Below are 17,048 nucleotides of genomic sequence, written 5' to 3' on the forward strand. Positions count from 1 at the left end.
AAATGTAAGTTACATCAACATAACGAAATCATTAAGCACATTTTATAGTACAATTTTTTTTCTTAAATATTAAGCATATGCGAATAATTTATAGATAATATATTAAATACACTTTTATGAAACATATTTTATTTTAATATATTTTTTTCCTATTTAAAAATATTGTTTACACTTTAAAATGTTAAGATATACAAAAAAAATGGATAAACAGGGAAAATGAGGCATTGTGGATAAAAAGAAAAAACCTTAATTATACGCATGTAATACATATATAATTTTGGATATATTTATATGTAAATATAACAAATATTTAAAATGCTTTCACTTGTAAAGAAATTTTCTGGATGCTTTGTTCGTGGATGTTCCTGGTGTAAAAAGTATAAATAAAATTTTGTTAAATACCAAAAAATAAATCCATGTGTACATAATTGATAAAGTGCAAGTCTAATCCCTGTTACAAATCTATACAATTGATATATTATTACCTATACTTGCATAATTTTTATTACACATAAATAAAATTTGATGGCCAAACATAAAGATGCTACAATTTTAATAGAAATAATCATATATATTTTCCATTATTTCATATTTTTTCACCTTTAGCGTTGGAGTCCGTAAATTTTTTAGTGAGGATTATTTTTGGACCAAAGCAAATGTTGGCCCATTTTTCATAGGTCTTTTCACAGCACCTTATTGGATTTCTGGTTTAAAAGTACAATTTACTCATGCTGCTGTTTTCAGTGTTAAACATGGAATATCTGCGTGTGTACATAATATATACCGAAATAAATGGCAACCAATGTATATACCATCGCCTTTTTATTCCTATTTATAGAATATATACTGGAGTATACGTTATGATCAACTCAATAAGCAGGAAATATTATCCGATAGATTCACTTGGCTATATGAAAGAATGTTAGAAGATGAAGTTCACAAAACACTTTTAGATAAATTACCATCATATAATTTTAAAAATAATGGCCCAGAAAATATATTAGGCCCTAATAAAATATAATTTTTTATCGCCAATTTTTTTTATATAGCTTTTCCCCATTCTTTCAGTTAATATATTTAAAAATATTTCTACTTTTTTTTACACCTCACATTTGTGTAACTGTTATATGATATTCTTCTAATTATATTATTAAACGGTTACAGAATTGTACTTCTTCATGACCACACTACTTTCATAAGAAGCTCACATTTAATCATAATCATAGTAAATACAGATAATTATTTTATTTATTTAAATACGTGTTAACAATGCCATTGTCATTCGACGGCAAAATCAATTTTGATTATATATATAACAATAAAGAGCTCAAGAACAAATGCTACCTACCTAGTAGCGACACCTTTGTATTTGCTGAAGCTCTAGAAGAAGATGCAGAAACTATTTCTCCTAATGTGAATATGATCTTGGAAATGGGGTAATAAATTAAAAAAATTGATAAATATTTGCACTAATGGTATGCATTTATTTATTTGCTCGACATTTCGGGATGGCATAAAACCGTAATGAATTTCATTACTCATGTAGTTATGAATCTTCAAATGTGAAGATTTTTGCATATATTTTCATATATATAACTACATAGCAGATATATATACTTAACATTTTGAACGAAATTGTACAGAACCGGAAGCGGATATCTTATTCTATTTTTATATGAACTATTATTAAAGAAGAACAAAAAAATCGATCTTCTTTACTGTATTGATATTAACAAAGATGCTTGTAATTGTGTACAAAATGCAATTAATCTTAATGGAATTTCAAATGTTGAAATAATTAATAGCGATTTATTTAATAATTTACGAAAATGTGGGCAATTCGACATAATCTTATTTAATCCCCCTTATGTTGCAACAGAACAAGATGAAATGAATAAAACCGATATTGTAGCTTCATATGCTGGGGGAAAACATGGAAGAGAAGTTATTTTAAAGTTTTTACATACTGTATATGATTATCTTAGTAATAATGGAATATTATATTTACTATTGGAAAAAAATAACATCCCACATGAAATTATGGCCAGTACTCTTATATCTGAAAAATTCCATTATACAGAATTAAAAAAGAAGAAAACATTAAATGAAACTATTTTTATCTACAAACTTCATAAAAAAATTTAAAACCAAACACATTTTTACCTATAACATATGCATACATATACTTAAAACATGAAATATGCTTAATGTATTGCATAGTTCTTATTACATTTCTTAAACAATGTATAAATTTTTTCTTTTTCATTACTGTTTTATAATTTATTTGAAAAAAATAATTTGCACATGCGTATATGCATACATATGCTTACATGCTAATTATAAAATATTTTTACAACTAATTTTACTATATAATAGAAAAGGTTTTTGATAAATGCTAAGAAACAAAAAATAAACAAACCGAATCAATAATTAATAATGAATAAAAGTGTAAAAGTATGAAAAACAAAATAATCGATATCCATAATTATGCAATATGATTAACAAATTAAGAAATGAAAAAATATGTGCACGGAGACGCGGTAAACTTAATGATAAAATGAATAAAGTAAAAATGGTGAAACTGGTGGTAAAACGCATCATAACATATTAATGTAATTTTTTTTGAATTTGGATCAATGCTATCCAATTATAATAACCCCATATATTATGTGCATTCATCTTGTCTAAGCATATATGGATGCTATAAACACAAAAAAATATCCCATGTGATTCTTTTAGTTATGAAAAAATTGTGTTATATGTTAATTTTTATCTAATAATATTATTATTATTATACACTTTCCCTTTTATACATTATAAATAGACCATATGACTAGAACAAAAATAGCCATTGATGAAATAACGTAAATAAGAAACCTGTTATTTTCCATCCACATATAAAAATTTAATCGTATAGCTTCTCTCCTAAAATTAAAGTTTTCTTGGCGTAATTTTTCACTTCTGTTAACTAGTATATCAATTTTTTCTCTTCTTTCTAATATTTTTTCAATATTTTCTATAATGATATTTTGGATGTTACTAATTTGGCTTTTCAAGTTATGCACTTCATTAGCCTCGTAATCATTGAATTTTCTCTAAAGAGTAAAGAAATAAAAATAAATCAAAATTTTCATGTTTATCACATGTTTGCATATAGATATTTCACTTTTTCATTATCTAACAACTGTAGTCGTTTTAATGGGTTTCGAAAATAACTACCAAACAATAATTAAGTGATTACAAATGTTTTAACATTACCATATTTTCTTTTAAAACAGATTTAAATTCTTCATCCAATGATAAAGTGATAAAGTCTGATGTATAATTAAAATGCTTAAAAAAACTGCAAAATTATAAAAGGAATATGTATGCTCATGTGTATTTATTCCATTTTGCATAACAAACAACGATACAATATATAATAAATGTTGCTAAACTTACATTTTTGATACTTCTTCTAAAAAGCTATAAGGAATTAGGAACCCTAATTCTCTGTCGGTCATAGCCATGAATGTAATTCCATTTTTCATTAGTTGGTGAAAAACATAACTATAAAAATTATAAAATAAATAAACAAATTATACACCAAATAAGGATATTCTTTTCCTTAATAAATATAATCATGGCAATTATTTATTTCAGCACATTAAATTATTATATTAAAATTTTAATTTTTTTCATAATAGTACTCATTATATATATATGATTTTCTCGAAGAATGCGGAGGTATTATTTCCAAAAGTAATCTGGCGATGTTTGAAAAATTGCCTCCAAATTCTGTATATTCCGCCAACACCGTTTTATCTAAAATACAAATAAAGCATAATATAGAACAAAATATAAATAATTGATTAAAATATCACAATTTAATGTTTTGCATCCGCGTTAGCATTGTCTACAAGCACATTCGAAAATCTATAAAATAAAACTTGAGCTTTACATTCACATTTTATCTTACCTTTTGCTACTAATCCATATATTATAGACATTTTTTCCCGTGTTAAATGTTATTTTTATTTTCTCTTTTTTCCAACTGAATACAAACAATATTTTTTTATTTATAGGTATAAACTTAAAACGAATTGCATAATACACACTCTTATCTAACCATTACTCTTCCTGTGGAACAACGTGTATAAATAACTATAAATGTATCCACTTTTATATTGTTTATTTTAATCATAATAAATTGTTACAAGAAGAATAAATATATGTTCATATGGATCAAACTGGCATGAATATGTGAATATTTAATATTCAGGGAAAAAGAATGTACATATAATGTATAATATATATGCATAAAATTAATGGGCCATTTTACATACATACACAGTAATCATATAATCATACATACCTCAGAAATTGTTCACAAATAGGTATGTAATGTATATATTTTTATCTTCATACATAGGGGTAATATTAAATGAGTTACAATAAATCAAGTAAAATTTAAATTTATTCTCATCCTATTTTTTACTTATATATGCTTTTTCATGGCAAGAATTATGTAAAAATAATGATGTTTTAAAAAATATATATAGGTGTAATTTTGAGGAGCTAATGAGCATAAAGTATTACCATTATTTAAAAAAACTAAAAAATATGAAAAATAAAAAAATGTAAATTTATGAATTAGGGATTATATTTCTTTTTAAATAATAAGCCAATCTACAAAATTTTCATTTTTGACAAAACATTATGCCAAGTCGCTGCAAATAAAAAAAAATAGGGAAATAGAATTGATACCAATTAGTCTTGACAATAGTATGCATACAATTATATATATAGTATAAAACATTTCGTTGTATATAATGCAAATATCTCTTTTAATTTATATTTCTATAATAAAATTCTCTTTTAATGATATTGCAAAAATTTTCACATTTTATTATGCATTTGGTTTTATAATTTATTATACAATTCTTCAATAAATCATTCTTCACATTAACTTCTCACATTCAAAGTATTACATTTTAAAATGAGTAGTAAAAATCGAGCAAATATACCAAAACATAAGAACTAAACAAATTTTAATATTTACTTACAAAAAAAAATGTGCACCACTTTTAGTGAAGCAGAGGAAACTTATAGAGATATCATAGAACAAACAAAAGAAAATATTTATAAGGAAAGAATTGACAAATATTATTTTCTAATTAAACACAATGACATAAATTCCAATTTGTATTCCGTAGGAAAAATTAACTTTAGAAATGAATTAATGCTAGAATTAAATGATAATTTAAAGGAAAATGAACTGTTTGACTTATGCTTTAATAATCCTGAGATACAAAAAAAAAAAGAAAAAAAAAAAAAAAAGGAAGATGATTTAATAAATAGGTTGGAATCAACACCAGGTGACATAATATCCGATGATAAAATTATAGAAAAAATCACAACTTTACTAAAACTTGAAAATAATACTATTAACAATAATAGTAGCAATCCTACAAATGAAGACAATGAAAGTTTAAAACCGAATATATTTTTAAAGAAAGGTAATTTACACTTATTAGAAAATTCATATTTATTCTACGACGATATTTTTTCAAATCTCTATTACATAACAGATATACATTTCGATTTTCAAATATCATATCAACAAAATGGTCTATCAATATTGGGAATAAGTAAATATAGTAATGTTTTTTTAAACATATTAAATGATTTTAAGAACAGCAATTGCAATGATTTTAAACAATTTATTCAAGATAATATCAAAATTCAATATGATCAAAGATTACTAAATGCTGATACATCAGGAAAAAGGAAAAGGAATACAATTTGTATTTGTGATGGCATGAATATATTAAAAATATTTTATGCAAATAATGTCTATTCAATCAAAAGTAAAATAAGCGGGCATCAAGTTGATATTAATGAAAACTTAATAGAAACCCCCCACCTTTTACTTACCAATCCATCTAACGCTTGGATAGTTATTGTAAAAAAAAAAAATATATCCACAGATAATTGCTTGAATACTGCTCAATATGAAAAAGAAAGAGAATCAAACATTAAGCAATACAATTGTATGTTAAGCTTCTTTCAAAAAGAGGCATGTTAATTTTTTTGTACTTTATTTTAATTATATTTTGGTTTAAAACTACTAATTTGGAACAAAAGTTTATTTTTTAAAACAAATGTGCCACATAAAATGGAAAGTAAAAAATACAAAAAAGGGATAGGATTAGTGTATATTATTATGTTTGAATATATGTAGATGCATATATTGCATACACATTGTAGATATGTGGCCATATATTTATATACACCAAAATCCCGATTTAATAATACATTCAAGGATCTTTGTATAAAAAGTAAAAAATATTTTAAGCTAAAACATTAAAAACATAAAGTGTAATTTATGGTATTAACGAATTATAAAAATAAAACATATTTGAAAATAACATTTATGATAAAGTAAAAAACATATTAAGACATTATGCGCATATAAATGCTTATATGGATATCTATCAATGGGAATATATATAATATATTGAATATTTGTGCTCATTAAAAACTTATATTAATAAAATATTGCTTTAGTTTTGCTTATTTTTGTGTTATCTCAGTACTGTAAAAATATAAACAAAGGCATATACATATTAGTGATTTTAATTTTTAAATGCCAATTATTTTTTGAAATCTTCATTAATGGTAAACTCCAAAATACCGTTATTTCTTTATTTGTTAATTTAATTTATATGTGCATATTAACTTTTTATTTTTGTAAAAAAAATTATACACAATTAACAACTAAAAAAATAAAAATCATTATTTTGGCATCTTGCATATTCTTCTAAATTTTTGTATAAACCATATGCGCTTAATAACACATATTATTTCTAATATATATATGCTACAATGAAAATATTATTTTTCTTTTTTGTTAGAATTCAAACATTTAATTATGAGTAGATCAAAATATTTATAATAAATGACAACAAATTGTACAATTATAGCAACTAAAATTATATAAATAATTATTTAATTCTTCTAATTTGCAATATTACACTAAATTGCTTTTTTACTAAAACAACTAGATTTGGATAATATGAAAAATTTCAGGATATACAAATATGTATGTACATACATTAACACATATACATATGTATCTATAATAGTCAATTATACATTTCCTACTTTAGTTTTTATAGGAAAAATGCCAATAACCCATATTTAATATATTTTCTATTATATGGGATGACAATTACAGAAACATGCTTATTCCAAGTTAATCCAAATTAACAATATGTCTTTCTTATTTCATCAAAATGTTATATATATGTTCATTACATATCACCACCATTTCAATTTTCATAAGTAATCATTTTATGTGATCTTGGGATTTTTGTAATTCATGATTTTATTATCTTCGTTTTTTTATTTATTACAGCATTTTTATAACCCTCTATTATTTCCTTTTTTATAAAATATTACGGATTATTATTACTACGAATTTTAGATAACTTCTATATTTTTATTATTTCTTTTAAAGAATTAATTAAATTATTAACCCTTTTAACACAAAACAGTTTTATATCGATATAACTATTGTAATTATTGCTATTATATTTATAATTATATTATCAATGCCATTATTATCATTTTTTTTAAACAATTTAATTTGTTGCTTATTTATATTATAGTTCTTATTTGAAACATGGGGAACGTATGATTCCATGATTTCATTCTTTGTATCCATTGTATTATTATGTTTTTTTCTTTTTTTTATCATACAATAAATTGCCATCGCCATCTTCACTTTTATTATTATCGCTTTCTGTCACTTTATTTGATTTGCTGGATGATTTCGTAGCCTTAGATTTCTTCTTTTGATTACCCGAAGTACTATTCGATTCTTCTTTCACATTTTTTTCTTTTGATTCATCGTTATTATTTGTTCTTTTATTTGACTTTTTTTTAGTAGTTTTAGCTTGAGCAAAAATGCTTACATAATTCCGCTTGATATCCTTAAAGGATAAATTACTATCATTATAGTTTAAGCTAGCGAAATTGGAAAAGCTGCTACTATATATATGCGGTCTGCTTGCTTTAGGTTTTTGGGGATTTGGATTTTCCTTCGGATTATTATTATTATTGTCGTTATTATTGTTATTATTATTGTTTTTATTATTTTTTTTGGTGTTATTGTAGTTATTACTACTATTATTACTATCATCATTATCATTATTTCGATTATTACTATTATTACTAGTTCCAAAACTGTTTAAATTATTACTTGAAATTTTATTATCTAATTGAAGCTCTGTTTTATTTTCATTCTCTGATGAATTATTCTCATCATTCCAGCATTCATGCCTTCGAAAAAAGGAGAATGGTTCCTCACAACTAATTTTTTTTCCATCTTTATGATCAGTATGATATTCTATATAAATATATATCAATGCCTTTTGTAAAAATGATACCAATGCATTACTGGGCAATTTATCACAATGACTTACATAATATGTATTCTTTGATATATTTCCTTCATTCAAAAATGCATATGCGGTATGAACAAAACCATTCTCTACTAAATAGCGATAAACAAGTAGATTAACTTCATCTGATGACAAATGTATTTTCATTTTAATTATAAAAACAAAACTCCTTTATTATGTTTTTTTCCTTTTTTGTTTCTTCTTTATTGCAAAAACAAAAAAGTATTAAAAAAAAAACATAAATGTATCTATTATAATACAAATATATATTTTTTCTCAAATTTTGAAATAAACTTCATTATTTATAATATATAAATATATATAAGTATAAATATATCTATATATTTTTTCTTTCTCTTTTTCAGCTTCAAAATACAAATCTTTAATTTTAATTATATATAAAATATATTATTTTTTTCCTTTTTTTATATTTTTTTAATACAATATATGCGCAAAAAATACTATAATAATTAATATATAATATGGCAAATATATTATATATAATAAAGGCAATGTGATGCTATATCATTTTTATATCCCTATATTTTTCCTCGCTTAAAAATCAGTCATTTATTTATTATATATATATACCTTTTCAAAATACGCTAATAATACCACAAAATTCCCGAAAAAAACGAAAATGATATAACCATGCTACAACATGCTTAAAAAAAAGAATATTTCACTTTACTAATTTTTATATATTTTTAATTTTTCCAAGGTTTTTATTTAATAATACAAATAAAATAATTATTCATATTTTCATAAATAACTATTACAAATTCATCAATTATAACTTTGAATTATTAATCCTTCAATTTATTATTTAAATGATAATTTTATTTTATGTACCACAATTTAAATAATTGCGTTTTAAGCTATTATTTAATAATCATAATTATATATTATATTTGTCCTTTTTTAATTCACCACTTTTACATGTCCTTCTGATTTTGTTCTATATAAAATATTACCTCAATATATATTTATTTTTATTAGAATGCTTCTTCATGTTATCAATGATATCACGAAAAAACGAATATGAAAAACGCAGCATATCATATTGCAATAATACAACTATATGTAAATGCCATTTTTATTCACTTATGAATGTTCAGTGAAGTTTTTTCATAACCTCGATAATATCGATAAATCATTTATTGTTTCTAAGCATCATACTTTTGAATTTTAGGCATTTTTATCATCTTTTTTCAATACTTTATATTATTCCCTTATCCAATATGCCTACATTTTTATTATACCTATTTTGTGTTTCTAATAATTAATATTAACATGAAACAGATAAGTTCAAATGAGTAAATATATGTATTTATTTATAGTCTCTATATCTCATTGCATTTGAAATAATAAATAAATATGTAAGATGCCATACATACATATACGCATGAAAATATAATGATAAATAACAAATATTCATATTCTATACTTTGAAAGAAAACTCTCTACATTAAGCAAGCGCAACCATGAGAGTAATTCCATACTTATAACAAAGTCAAAATAATATATACATCGAGGATGTATTGCGCTCGTCTGAGCTAATTAGACAATTAAGTGCCTCGTATCAGGGATATTAAATTTAAAAATTAGCAAATAATATCACTGTTAATTTGTATTTATAATAAATATACATATTTGTATATGATAAATATTATTCGTTACATAAAAATTGAAAAAAAAAATAAAGCAAAAGTCCCCCAAATATAATAAATATATAAAATAAACATCAATTAATGAATATAAACAAAATAGAAAACATATAACACATATAAGTTTATTTTATATGTTTCAACTTTTTATTTCTATTTTCAATAAAAAAATATTAAAGTAGAAGGAAAGAATATAAATATGCATACATATAATATGAATTCATAAATAAGGGAGATGGATTTAATAAAAATTAATTTAAAATTAATTGTGGAATACATATTAAATATAAAAAAATGCAATGTTACACATTTGTGCGTCGATATTCTTTTATAAAAAATCAATAACAATGATACAATACAGTTTTATCTTCATATAAGACCTCTATAAAATACTATCTATACTTACATAGCCATTTATAATCAATATGAAGTGAATAAAAACTGTATGTATTTTTTGTTTATCCATTTTATATATCAATACGGATGTTTTTAATATAGAATGCTAATATAGTATTTCGATATAGTATAAATAATAAATAATTTTGTTATGCTTTTGAAACATGTTCGCAAAGCATATCATCGGAATTAGTTAACAAACAACTTAAATAAATTCCTTTTAAAAATATAATGTAGATACGGCCTGTATCTATTTATCTTTACTTTTTGTTCATCAAAAATGTAATTTAATTTCTCATTATCTTGTGTTAACAATAATCCATTAGCCACTTGCTCATTAACAATCTGAAAAAATGACAAAAAATTAAAAAATACATGAAAACAATATATTATTTTGTATCTCTATAGTTATAAAGGCATAATTTACATCACCAAATAAGTAATGTACATATCGAATATTTATATAGAGAGAGAATAGCAAAACAGACATATACATCCATGGTATTGAACAACTAAAAATTGAGATTGTTATGCACAAATAGGGGAAATGAAAAACTATATCTTACCATTTTCTTCAAGTGCATAAGCATATCCGCTCCTATTTTTATAAGACAATACTTAACTACGTCTTTATATTTATTAACAAGAAGAGGGATAAGGCCTTTTGCAAGCTTTATGTTTCTGTAATAACTTTTTAATAAATTTTTCCCTAATAATAATTTCATGGTTATTCCTCCTTTATCTAATGTACATTGATGAACATCAACATATGCCAATATAATTTGTAAATCATTCATACAATGCTCATAAATAAGAAATATATTTAATACTTTAGGTGAAAAGAAAAACCCACCTTTTTTGTTAAATTTTAATTTTGATAATAATACAGTAAATTCATATTCAAAGCCATTTCTATGATCAAGGTATTTTCCTTTTTTTTTATTTTTATTATTGTTATTTCTATTAAAAGCTTCTTCCCATGCTTTTATTGGATTCATCTTGACTTTTTTTAAAGCAAAATCAGCAGATAAGTCTAAAATTGAATTTAGTGTTAATAAGCATTCACCAGATATGAATCCATTTACGTATAATTTTTTGTACAATTCTTTACATGTATTAAATATCATAATATATAACTCTCCTTCCCTTTCTTTTCTAATGATTTGTTTTCTATAAGAAGAATTAAATACATCATCTTTTGGTTTACCGTATTTATCTTTATTTTTTCGATAATTTTCGTGGCTTCTCGATCTTCTTATTTCATCAAATTGTTTATTTTGAATTTTTATTTTTGGCTTCCTTAAAAATCGATAAAATGCACTATTATTTTTTTGATATCTATCTTTAACATATTCAAAATTTATTGTTTGGTCTGTATCATATCTAATTGCCATGAAATTATCATCGATATTATTATCTTCGTTATTATTTTTATGATCATGATTCTCCATATTTGGTCTATCTTTTTTAATATCTTTTCTATTTAAATTACTTTTTGCGTTAGTATAATCGCGTCGCTTTCTTCTTGGTTTACACATTAATAAATTAAATATACTAGAGGTTACTGGACACCTATATTTTTTATTATCATATTTATCACCTCTATTATCGACATCACTATTAAATATTGATATTCTTCTCTCATTCATGTCCTTTGTAGAAATATTCATTCCAAAAGGTCCTTTTTTATGATACATTATATAACTATCTTTACGATAATTAGTATTAAAAAAAGACGATATTCTTTTACCATTATTATCCAAGGTAAATAAATTTTGATACGTTAAATATTCATCATTTTTATTTTCATTGTTCTTATTTTCTACTTTAGATTTATTTGTAATATTATCATCATATTCCTCACCGCAATTATTTAATCGGATATTATTAGTATCATTATAGTTATCCGATTTCTCACCTATGCTGCATTTTTCAATTTGATCCATTTCAAATTTTATATTTTTTCTTGAGTTTATTTCTGTAAAATCACCTTTTTCTTTATCATTCGAAGGATCCTTTTGAATTTTGATAACAAAATCATCATTCATTATTAATTCATTTTCACCTTCTTGTAAATTTCTTAAATTTATAATACTATCATTATTTATACTTGGTAAAATACCAAGGTCCTTAATATCAGTTAATATATTTTCTTTTTTCTTATTTATATCATCATTGTTTATATTTCCCTTTGAATAATCCATTTGGGAATTTTTTCTTTCTTCGAGACAATTTGATTTGTTCTCATTTGTACATTCACTTTTACTATCGTTTTCCTTCTTACTGCTATTATTATTAATAATAAGGAAATTATTTTTCTTTTTTTGTCTATTACCATTTTCAGGATTTTTTGAATCATTATATTGTTCATTTATATTGTATATATTTTTTTTAACAAGATGATTATCACTCAAAGTTTTCGGAAAATCTGTAGCATGCTCAATTAATCTTAGGTTATATTTAGGATCAAAATTATCCTCTTTATTATCCTTATTATCAACGATATTCTCGATAACAGTAAAATGATCCCTGTTATCGTGAATTCTTTTAAATTCTCTATAATTCATTTTATTGATTAATCGGTCATACGTTTTAATTGAAATTTTATCATAATTGAATACGTTTAAGTTTTTAATTTGTTTATGTGTTATAAAGTTATCAGTAATTACTGATTCGATTTCTGAATTTTCATTTGAATTTGGATATATATTATTTAACGATAAAGAATTATTTTGTATATTAAAATTATTGTCGTCTTCGTCATTACTATTATAATGGTTTCGAATCACATTTATTTTCATTTTGTTTTTATATATATTACTATAATTTTTTTTTCTTCTACCCATAAAATCCCCTACTTTATGTTTCACACTTAAGCTTTTTTTTCCTTTTTTATTATCATTTCTACCAATATTAGTCAAATCATTGTAACTAATCACGTTACGAAGCTCTTTATCACTACCAATATTGCCATAATAACTTGCTATTTCATTTATTTCGTCTTTATTTGAATAACTATATTCATCACTATTATCATCATCGTCAATATGTAAATATTTATTTTTCGTACTTTTTAATTCATCAAATTCGTTTGTCTTTTTATTATTTTTTTTATGTTTTTCATCTGAACTATCTTCCAAAATGTTCGTATCACCTCTTAAAATATTAGAATCGTTATGAATATGATAATTTTCATTTATTTCATTATCTCCCAATTTTCGACTTGTTTTCACTTTACCATCTGTATTATTCTTTGTTCCTTGATTTATTGTGTTAAGCGATGTTTTGTTAGGAGCCTGGCTTACTTTATTCATATTACCCTTAGAAAATTGTTCACCCAAATTATCTATTGCTGTTTGAGAATCAGTGTAACCCTCCCACGTCGAAATATCACACGTGCTGATATCTTGTAAACATGCATATATATCTGGTAAGCCTAAATCAAACTCTCCATATTTATTCATTTTTCTCCAATATAATTCAGGAACTATTTTATTTGAAAAATATAATACATTTGTATCATTAAAAAGCCAATAATTTTTCAAATTTTTTTTTCTAATAGAAAAATTATAATCAATCATTTTTAAAACCTTTTCTAAATATACAATTCGAAATGGATTGGGGGGATAAATATTTAACATTTTATATAAGCATTCAAATGTTAAACCTTGTATGGTTAATATTAATAATACACTTCCACTAATGTAATAAGCTAATTCTGTTGTTAATTTGGCATTTATCTTGTTTTCAGCTTCTATACGTAAACCTAAAACTAAAACGATACCCCCTCTTAAACCACCCCATATTAATAATAATATTTCTTTCCAATTTATTGGATAACCAATTTTTGACAAAAATGGTGTAAATAATAATATCATTATTGCTCTAGCAATTAATAAAAATAAATATGTCAATCCAATATATCCTAAAAATTCTAAATTATCTCTAAATACATTTTCCATCATTCCGACAGTTATTATTCCTGATATAATAAAAATACTTGAATTACCCATAAGTGCTAATACTTCAACAATTTCTTTATGTTTTCTTTGTGCTACTTCATCTAAAGCTATATGCCCATACGCATTAATAAATAATCCATAACAAACTATAGACAATGGCCCAGATAAATTAAAGTAATATTCAGAAATAAAATAACATAAATAGCACATCGTTATTGTGGCCAAGCATTGATTATAATAATGTTTCCTAAACATATTCATCCACATAAATGTTAATATTGCCATGCTGATACCAAATACGGGACTTAAAAATAATAGCTTTACAAAAAGAATAATATATTGAGATGCGGTCGCCTTATATCCAATTGTTAAATAAAAAAAAAATTGAAATAATAACACCGAACTACCATCATTTATCAACGATTCTGCATGAAATATCGAACTTATTTTTGTAGGAGCATCAACTACTAATAAAATTGATAAAACTGCAACAGGATCTGTAGACGATAATATCGAAGCTAACAAAAAACTACTGGACAATGGAGATTGCTCTTGTTTATACATAAATGTATAATAAAACAAAAAACCTAATATGGCTACTTGCAATGCTACACCGACAATAGCTAATGCTATACCTCCATATATAAAATTTTTAAAAGCATAATAATTAATATCTTGAGTAGCTTCATATAATAATATAGGTAATAATACAAAATATAAAACTGACGCATCAATATTCCTTGCATTAATTATAGATTTGTATAAAGGGGTTTGTCCAAACATATTAAAATTTTTAGCTATTCCATACGCACACATTCCGTACAAAAACCATATCACAGATACTGGAATACTTAACTTATATATTTTTGATAAAAAAAATTGTATCATTGTAGCAGATATAAATATAAAACAATAAAATAGTATACCTTCTGATATTGCATCAGATACTGATGATAATCCATTTTGGCCTACTTCAAAATTATCCAATCCACTATTACATATATCTTTTAATTCACTTACTTTTATTTTTTGTGGGTATTTGCTTTCATCTAAAATCCGATTCCTTTTTAACACATTATAATGTATTGACTTTTTATTATCATGATTTGTTAAACCAATATCATATTTTGTGTGGAAATTTAAATGCCATAATTCTTCATATGCTACTTTAAATTTATTAATAATTTTATCATAATAGCTTGCACCCTTCTTTGTGCATTTGGTGCCTCCATTTTGTTTTTTTCCTTCTATATATAAATTTTGTTCGGCGCCATTGTAATTTTCCCTTCCATAACAATTTTGTAACTCAAAACAAATACTATTATTTACCTCCCTCGATTGTATTACAACATCGTGGTTTAATTCATTTGTATTCCCTCCATTTTTTAATAAAAAAAATAATAAAGTTAATTTTAATAATATGAAATTTCTGTATTTTTTGATATAACTAAAAAAATATTGACTTTTTTTTTTAGTTTTTTTGTTATATTTAACCAACTTTAAACTGGGCATTTTCAATTGTATAGTGATACTACTTTATATGCATTTATATTGGATCCTTTGGGAATATACAAGTACAAATATTTACATAATATATGTACTGTAAAAACTTAAATGGAATTATATAAATGGTATTCTAACGACATGTCACCAAGCGAAAATATAGACATAATAAAATAACATAATTAAAAATAATATGAAGAAATAATGAGGAAAATATAAAAGTGATAAAATAAATGCAGAGGAAACTGTATAATATTAATTTTTTGAAACATCACAAAATAAATCACTAGTATTTCTCTCTTTATAAAAGCAATATATACATAGAAATTAATTTGTTTGTTTCCAAATGCAATTTTACATAAAAATAAAATTCAATTATAATCACTATAAAAAAGTGTTGATGCCTTATAACTAAATCAAAATTGCTCTAATTTCAACTTTTTATTAATATATCATTCATCATTTCTAGACGTTTACAGGTATTCATTTCACCATATACACCTGTCAGAAATGAATTTTTTCGAATTCCTCTTATATTATCATAAATTAATATATACACATATATTATTTTTTATAATGTTCAAAAATTAATCATTAATAAAAATGTAAATACCACTGTTAGATGCATATAATATATAAAATTATTAAAAATGTCAAAATAGTGTCAAAATTAACAATTAATCACGAAAATTTATGCAGATATAGAGGATATGACATGGTATATATGCAATTATGTACTATATACATAGATATATATAATATGTTTAGTTAGTATTTATATCTATTAAAACAAACTAATTGTTTTAAGTTAAACACTTAAATAATTTAAAAATATATTAAACATTATGTTTTAATGTTCCACGTATGTAATAATATATAGCAACGATATCAATTTTCATGCAATGAAAAATTTTAATTTGTACTAAATTCAAAATATCGTATGCAATACTAAAGAATATATATTTTTTGCAAAAAAAATAATAATATTCGCATATAATATATTAAATAAAAATAATTACAAAAATTATTATATAATTACACTTGCAATTGTATTTGCGTACAACTATATTTAA

The 17,048-nt window shown here is 23.3% G+C and overlaps 6 protein-coding genes across 6 annotated transcripts; 3 read left to right on the plus strand and 3 right to left on the minus strand.

The window, feature by feature from the left end:
* Positions 1 to 315: 315 nt before the first annotated feature.
* PVVCY_1400320 (conserved Plasmodium protein, unknown function) lies at positions 316 to 1,021 on the plus strand (the record flags this gene model as incomplete). Its single annotated transcript, XM_008624991.1, has 3 exons — positions 316 to 377; positions 607 to 715; positions 839 to 1,021. The coding sequence occupies 3 exons, from the start codon at positions 316 to 318 to the stop codon at positions 1,019 to 1,021; spliced, it is 354 nt and encodes a 117-aa protein (XP_008623213.1).
* Positions 1,022 to 1,269: 248 nt separating this feature from the next.
* Positions 1,270 to 2,145, plus strand: PVVCY_1400330 (methyltransferase-like protein, putative; the record flags this gene model as incomplete). The annotated part of the gene is made up of 2 exons (XM_008624990.1): positions 1,270 to 1,436; positions 1,644 to 2,145. 2 exons carry the CDS (start codon positions 1,270 to 1,272, stop codon positions 2,143 to 2,145), a joined length of 669 nt encoding a protein of 222 aa, XP_008623212.1.
* A 662-nt stretch (positions 2,146 to 2,807) lies between these two features.
* On the minus strand, positions 2,808 to 3,989 carry PVVCY_1400340 (SNARE protein, putative; the record flags this gene model as incomplete). Its single annotated transcript, XM_008624989.1, has 5 exons — positions 2,808 to 3,095; positions 3,259 to 3,343; positions 3,442 to 3,549; positions 3,690 to 3,804; positions 3,959 to 3,989. The coding sequence occupies 5 exons, from the start codon at positions 3,987 to 3,989 to the stop codon at positions 2,808 to 2,810; spliced, it is 627 nt and encodes a 208-aa protein (XP_008623211.1).
* Positions 3,990 to 5,053: 1,064 nt separating this feature from the next.
* On the plus strand, positions 5,054 to 6,067 carry PVVCY_1400350 (conserved Plasmodium protein, unknown function; the record flags this gene model as incomplete). Its single annotated transcript, XM_008624988.1, has 1 exon — positions 5,054 to 6,067. The coding sequence occupies one exon, from the start codon at positions 5,054 to 5,056 to the stop codon at positions 6,065 to 6,067; it is 1,014 nt and encodes a 337-aa protein (XP_008623210.1).
* Positions 6,068 to 7,715: 1,648 nt separating this feature from the next.
* On the minus strand, positions 7,716 to 8,594 carry PVVCY_1400360 (LisH domain-containing protein, putative; the record flags this gene model as incomplete). The annotated part of the gene is made up of 1 exon (XM_008624987.1): positions 7,716 to 8,594. One exon carries the CDS (start codon positions 8,592 to 8,594, stop codon positions 7,716 to 7,718), a length of 879 nt encoding a protein of 292 aa, XP_008623209.1.
* A 2,105-nt stretch (positions 8,595 to 10,699) lies between these two features.
* Positions 10,700 to 15,984, minus strand: PVVCY_1400370 (sodium/hydrogen exchanger, Na+, H+ antiporter, putative; the record flags this gene model as incomplete). The annotated part of the gene is made up of 2 exons (XM_008624986.1): positions 10,700 to 10,855; positions 11,077 to 15,984. 2 exons carry the CDS (start codon positions 15,982 to 15,984, stop codon positions 10,700 to 10,702), a joined length of 5,064 nt encoding a protein of 1,687 aa, XP_008623208.1.
* Positions 15,985 to 17,048: the final 1,064 nt, after the last annotated feature.

This window comes from Plasmodium vinckei (genome assembly GCF_900681995.1).
Source record: "Plasmodium vinckei vinckei genome assembly, chromosome: PVVCY_14".
NCBI lineage: Eukaryota > Apicomplexa > Aconoidasida > Haemosporida > Plasmodiidae > Plasmodium > Plasmodium vinckei.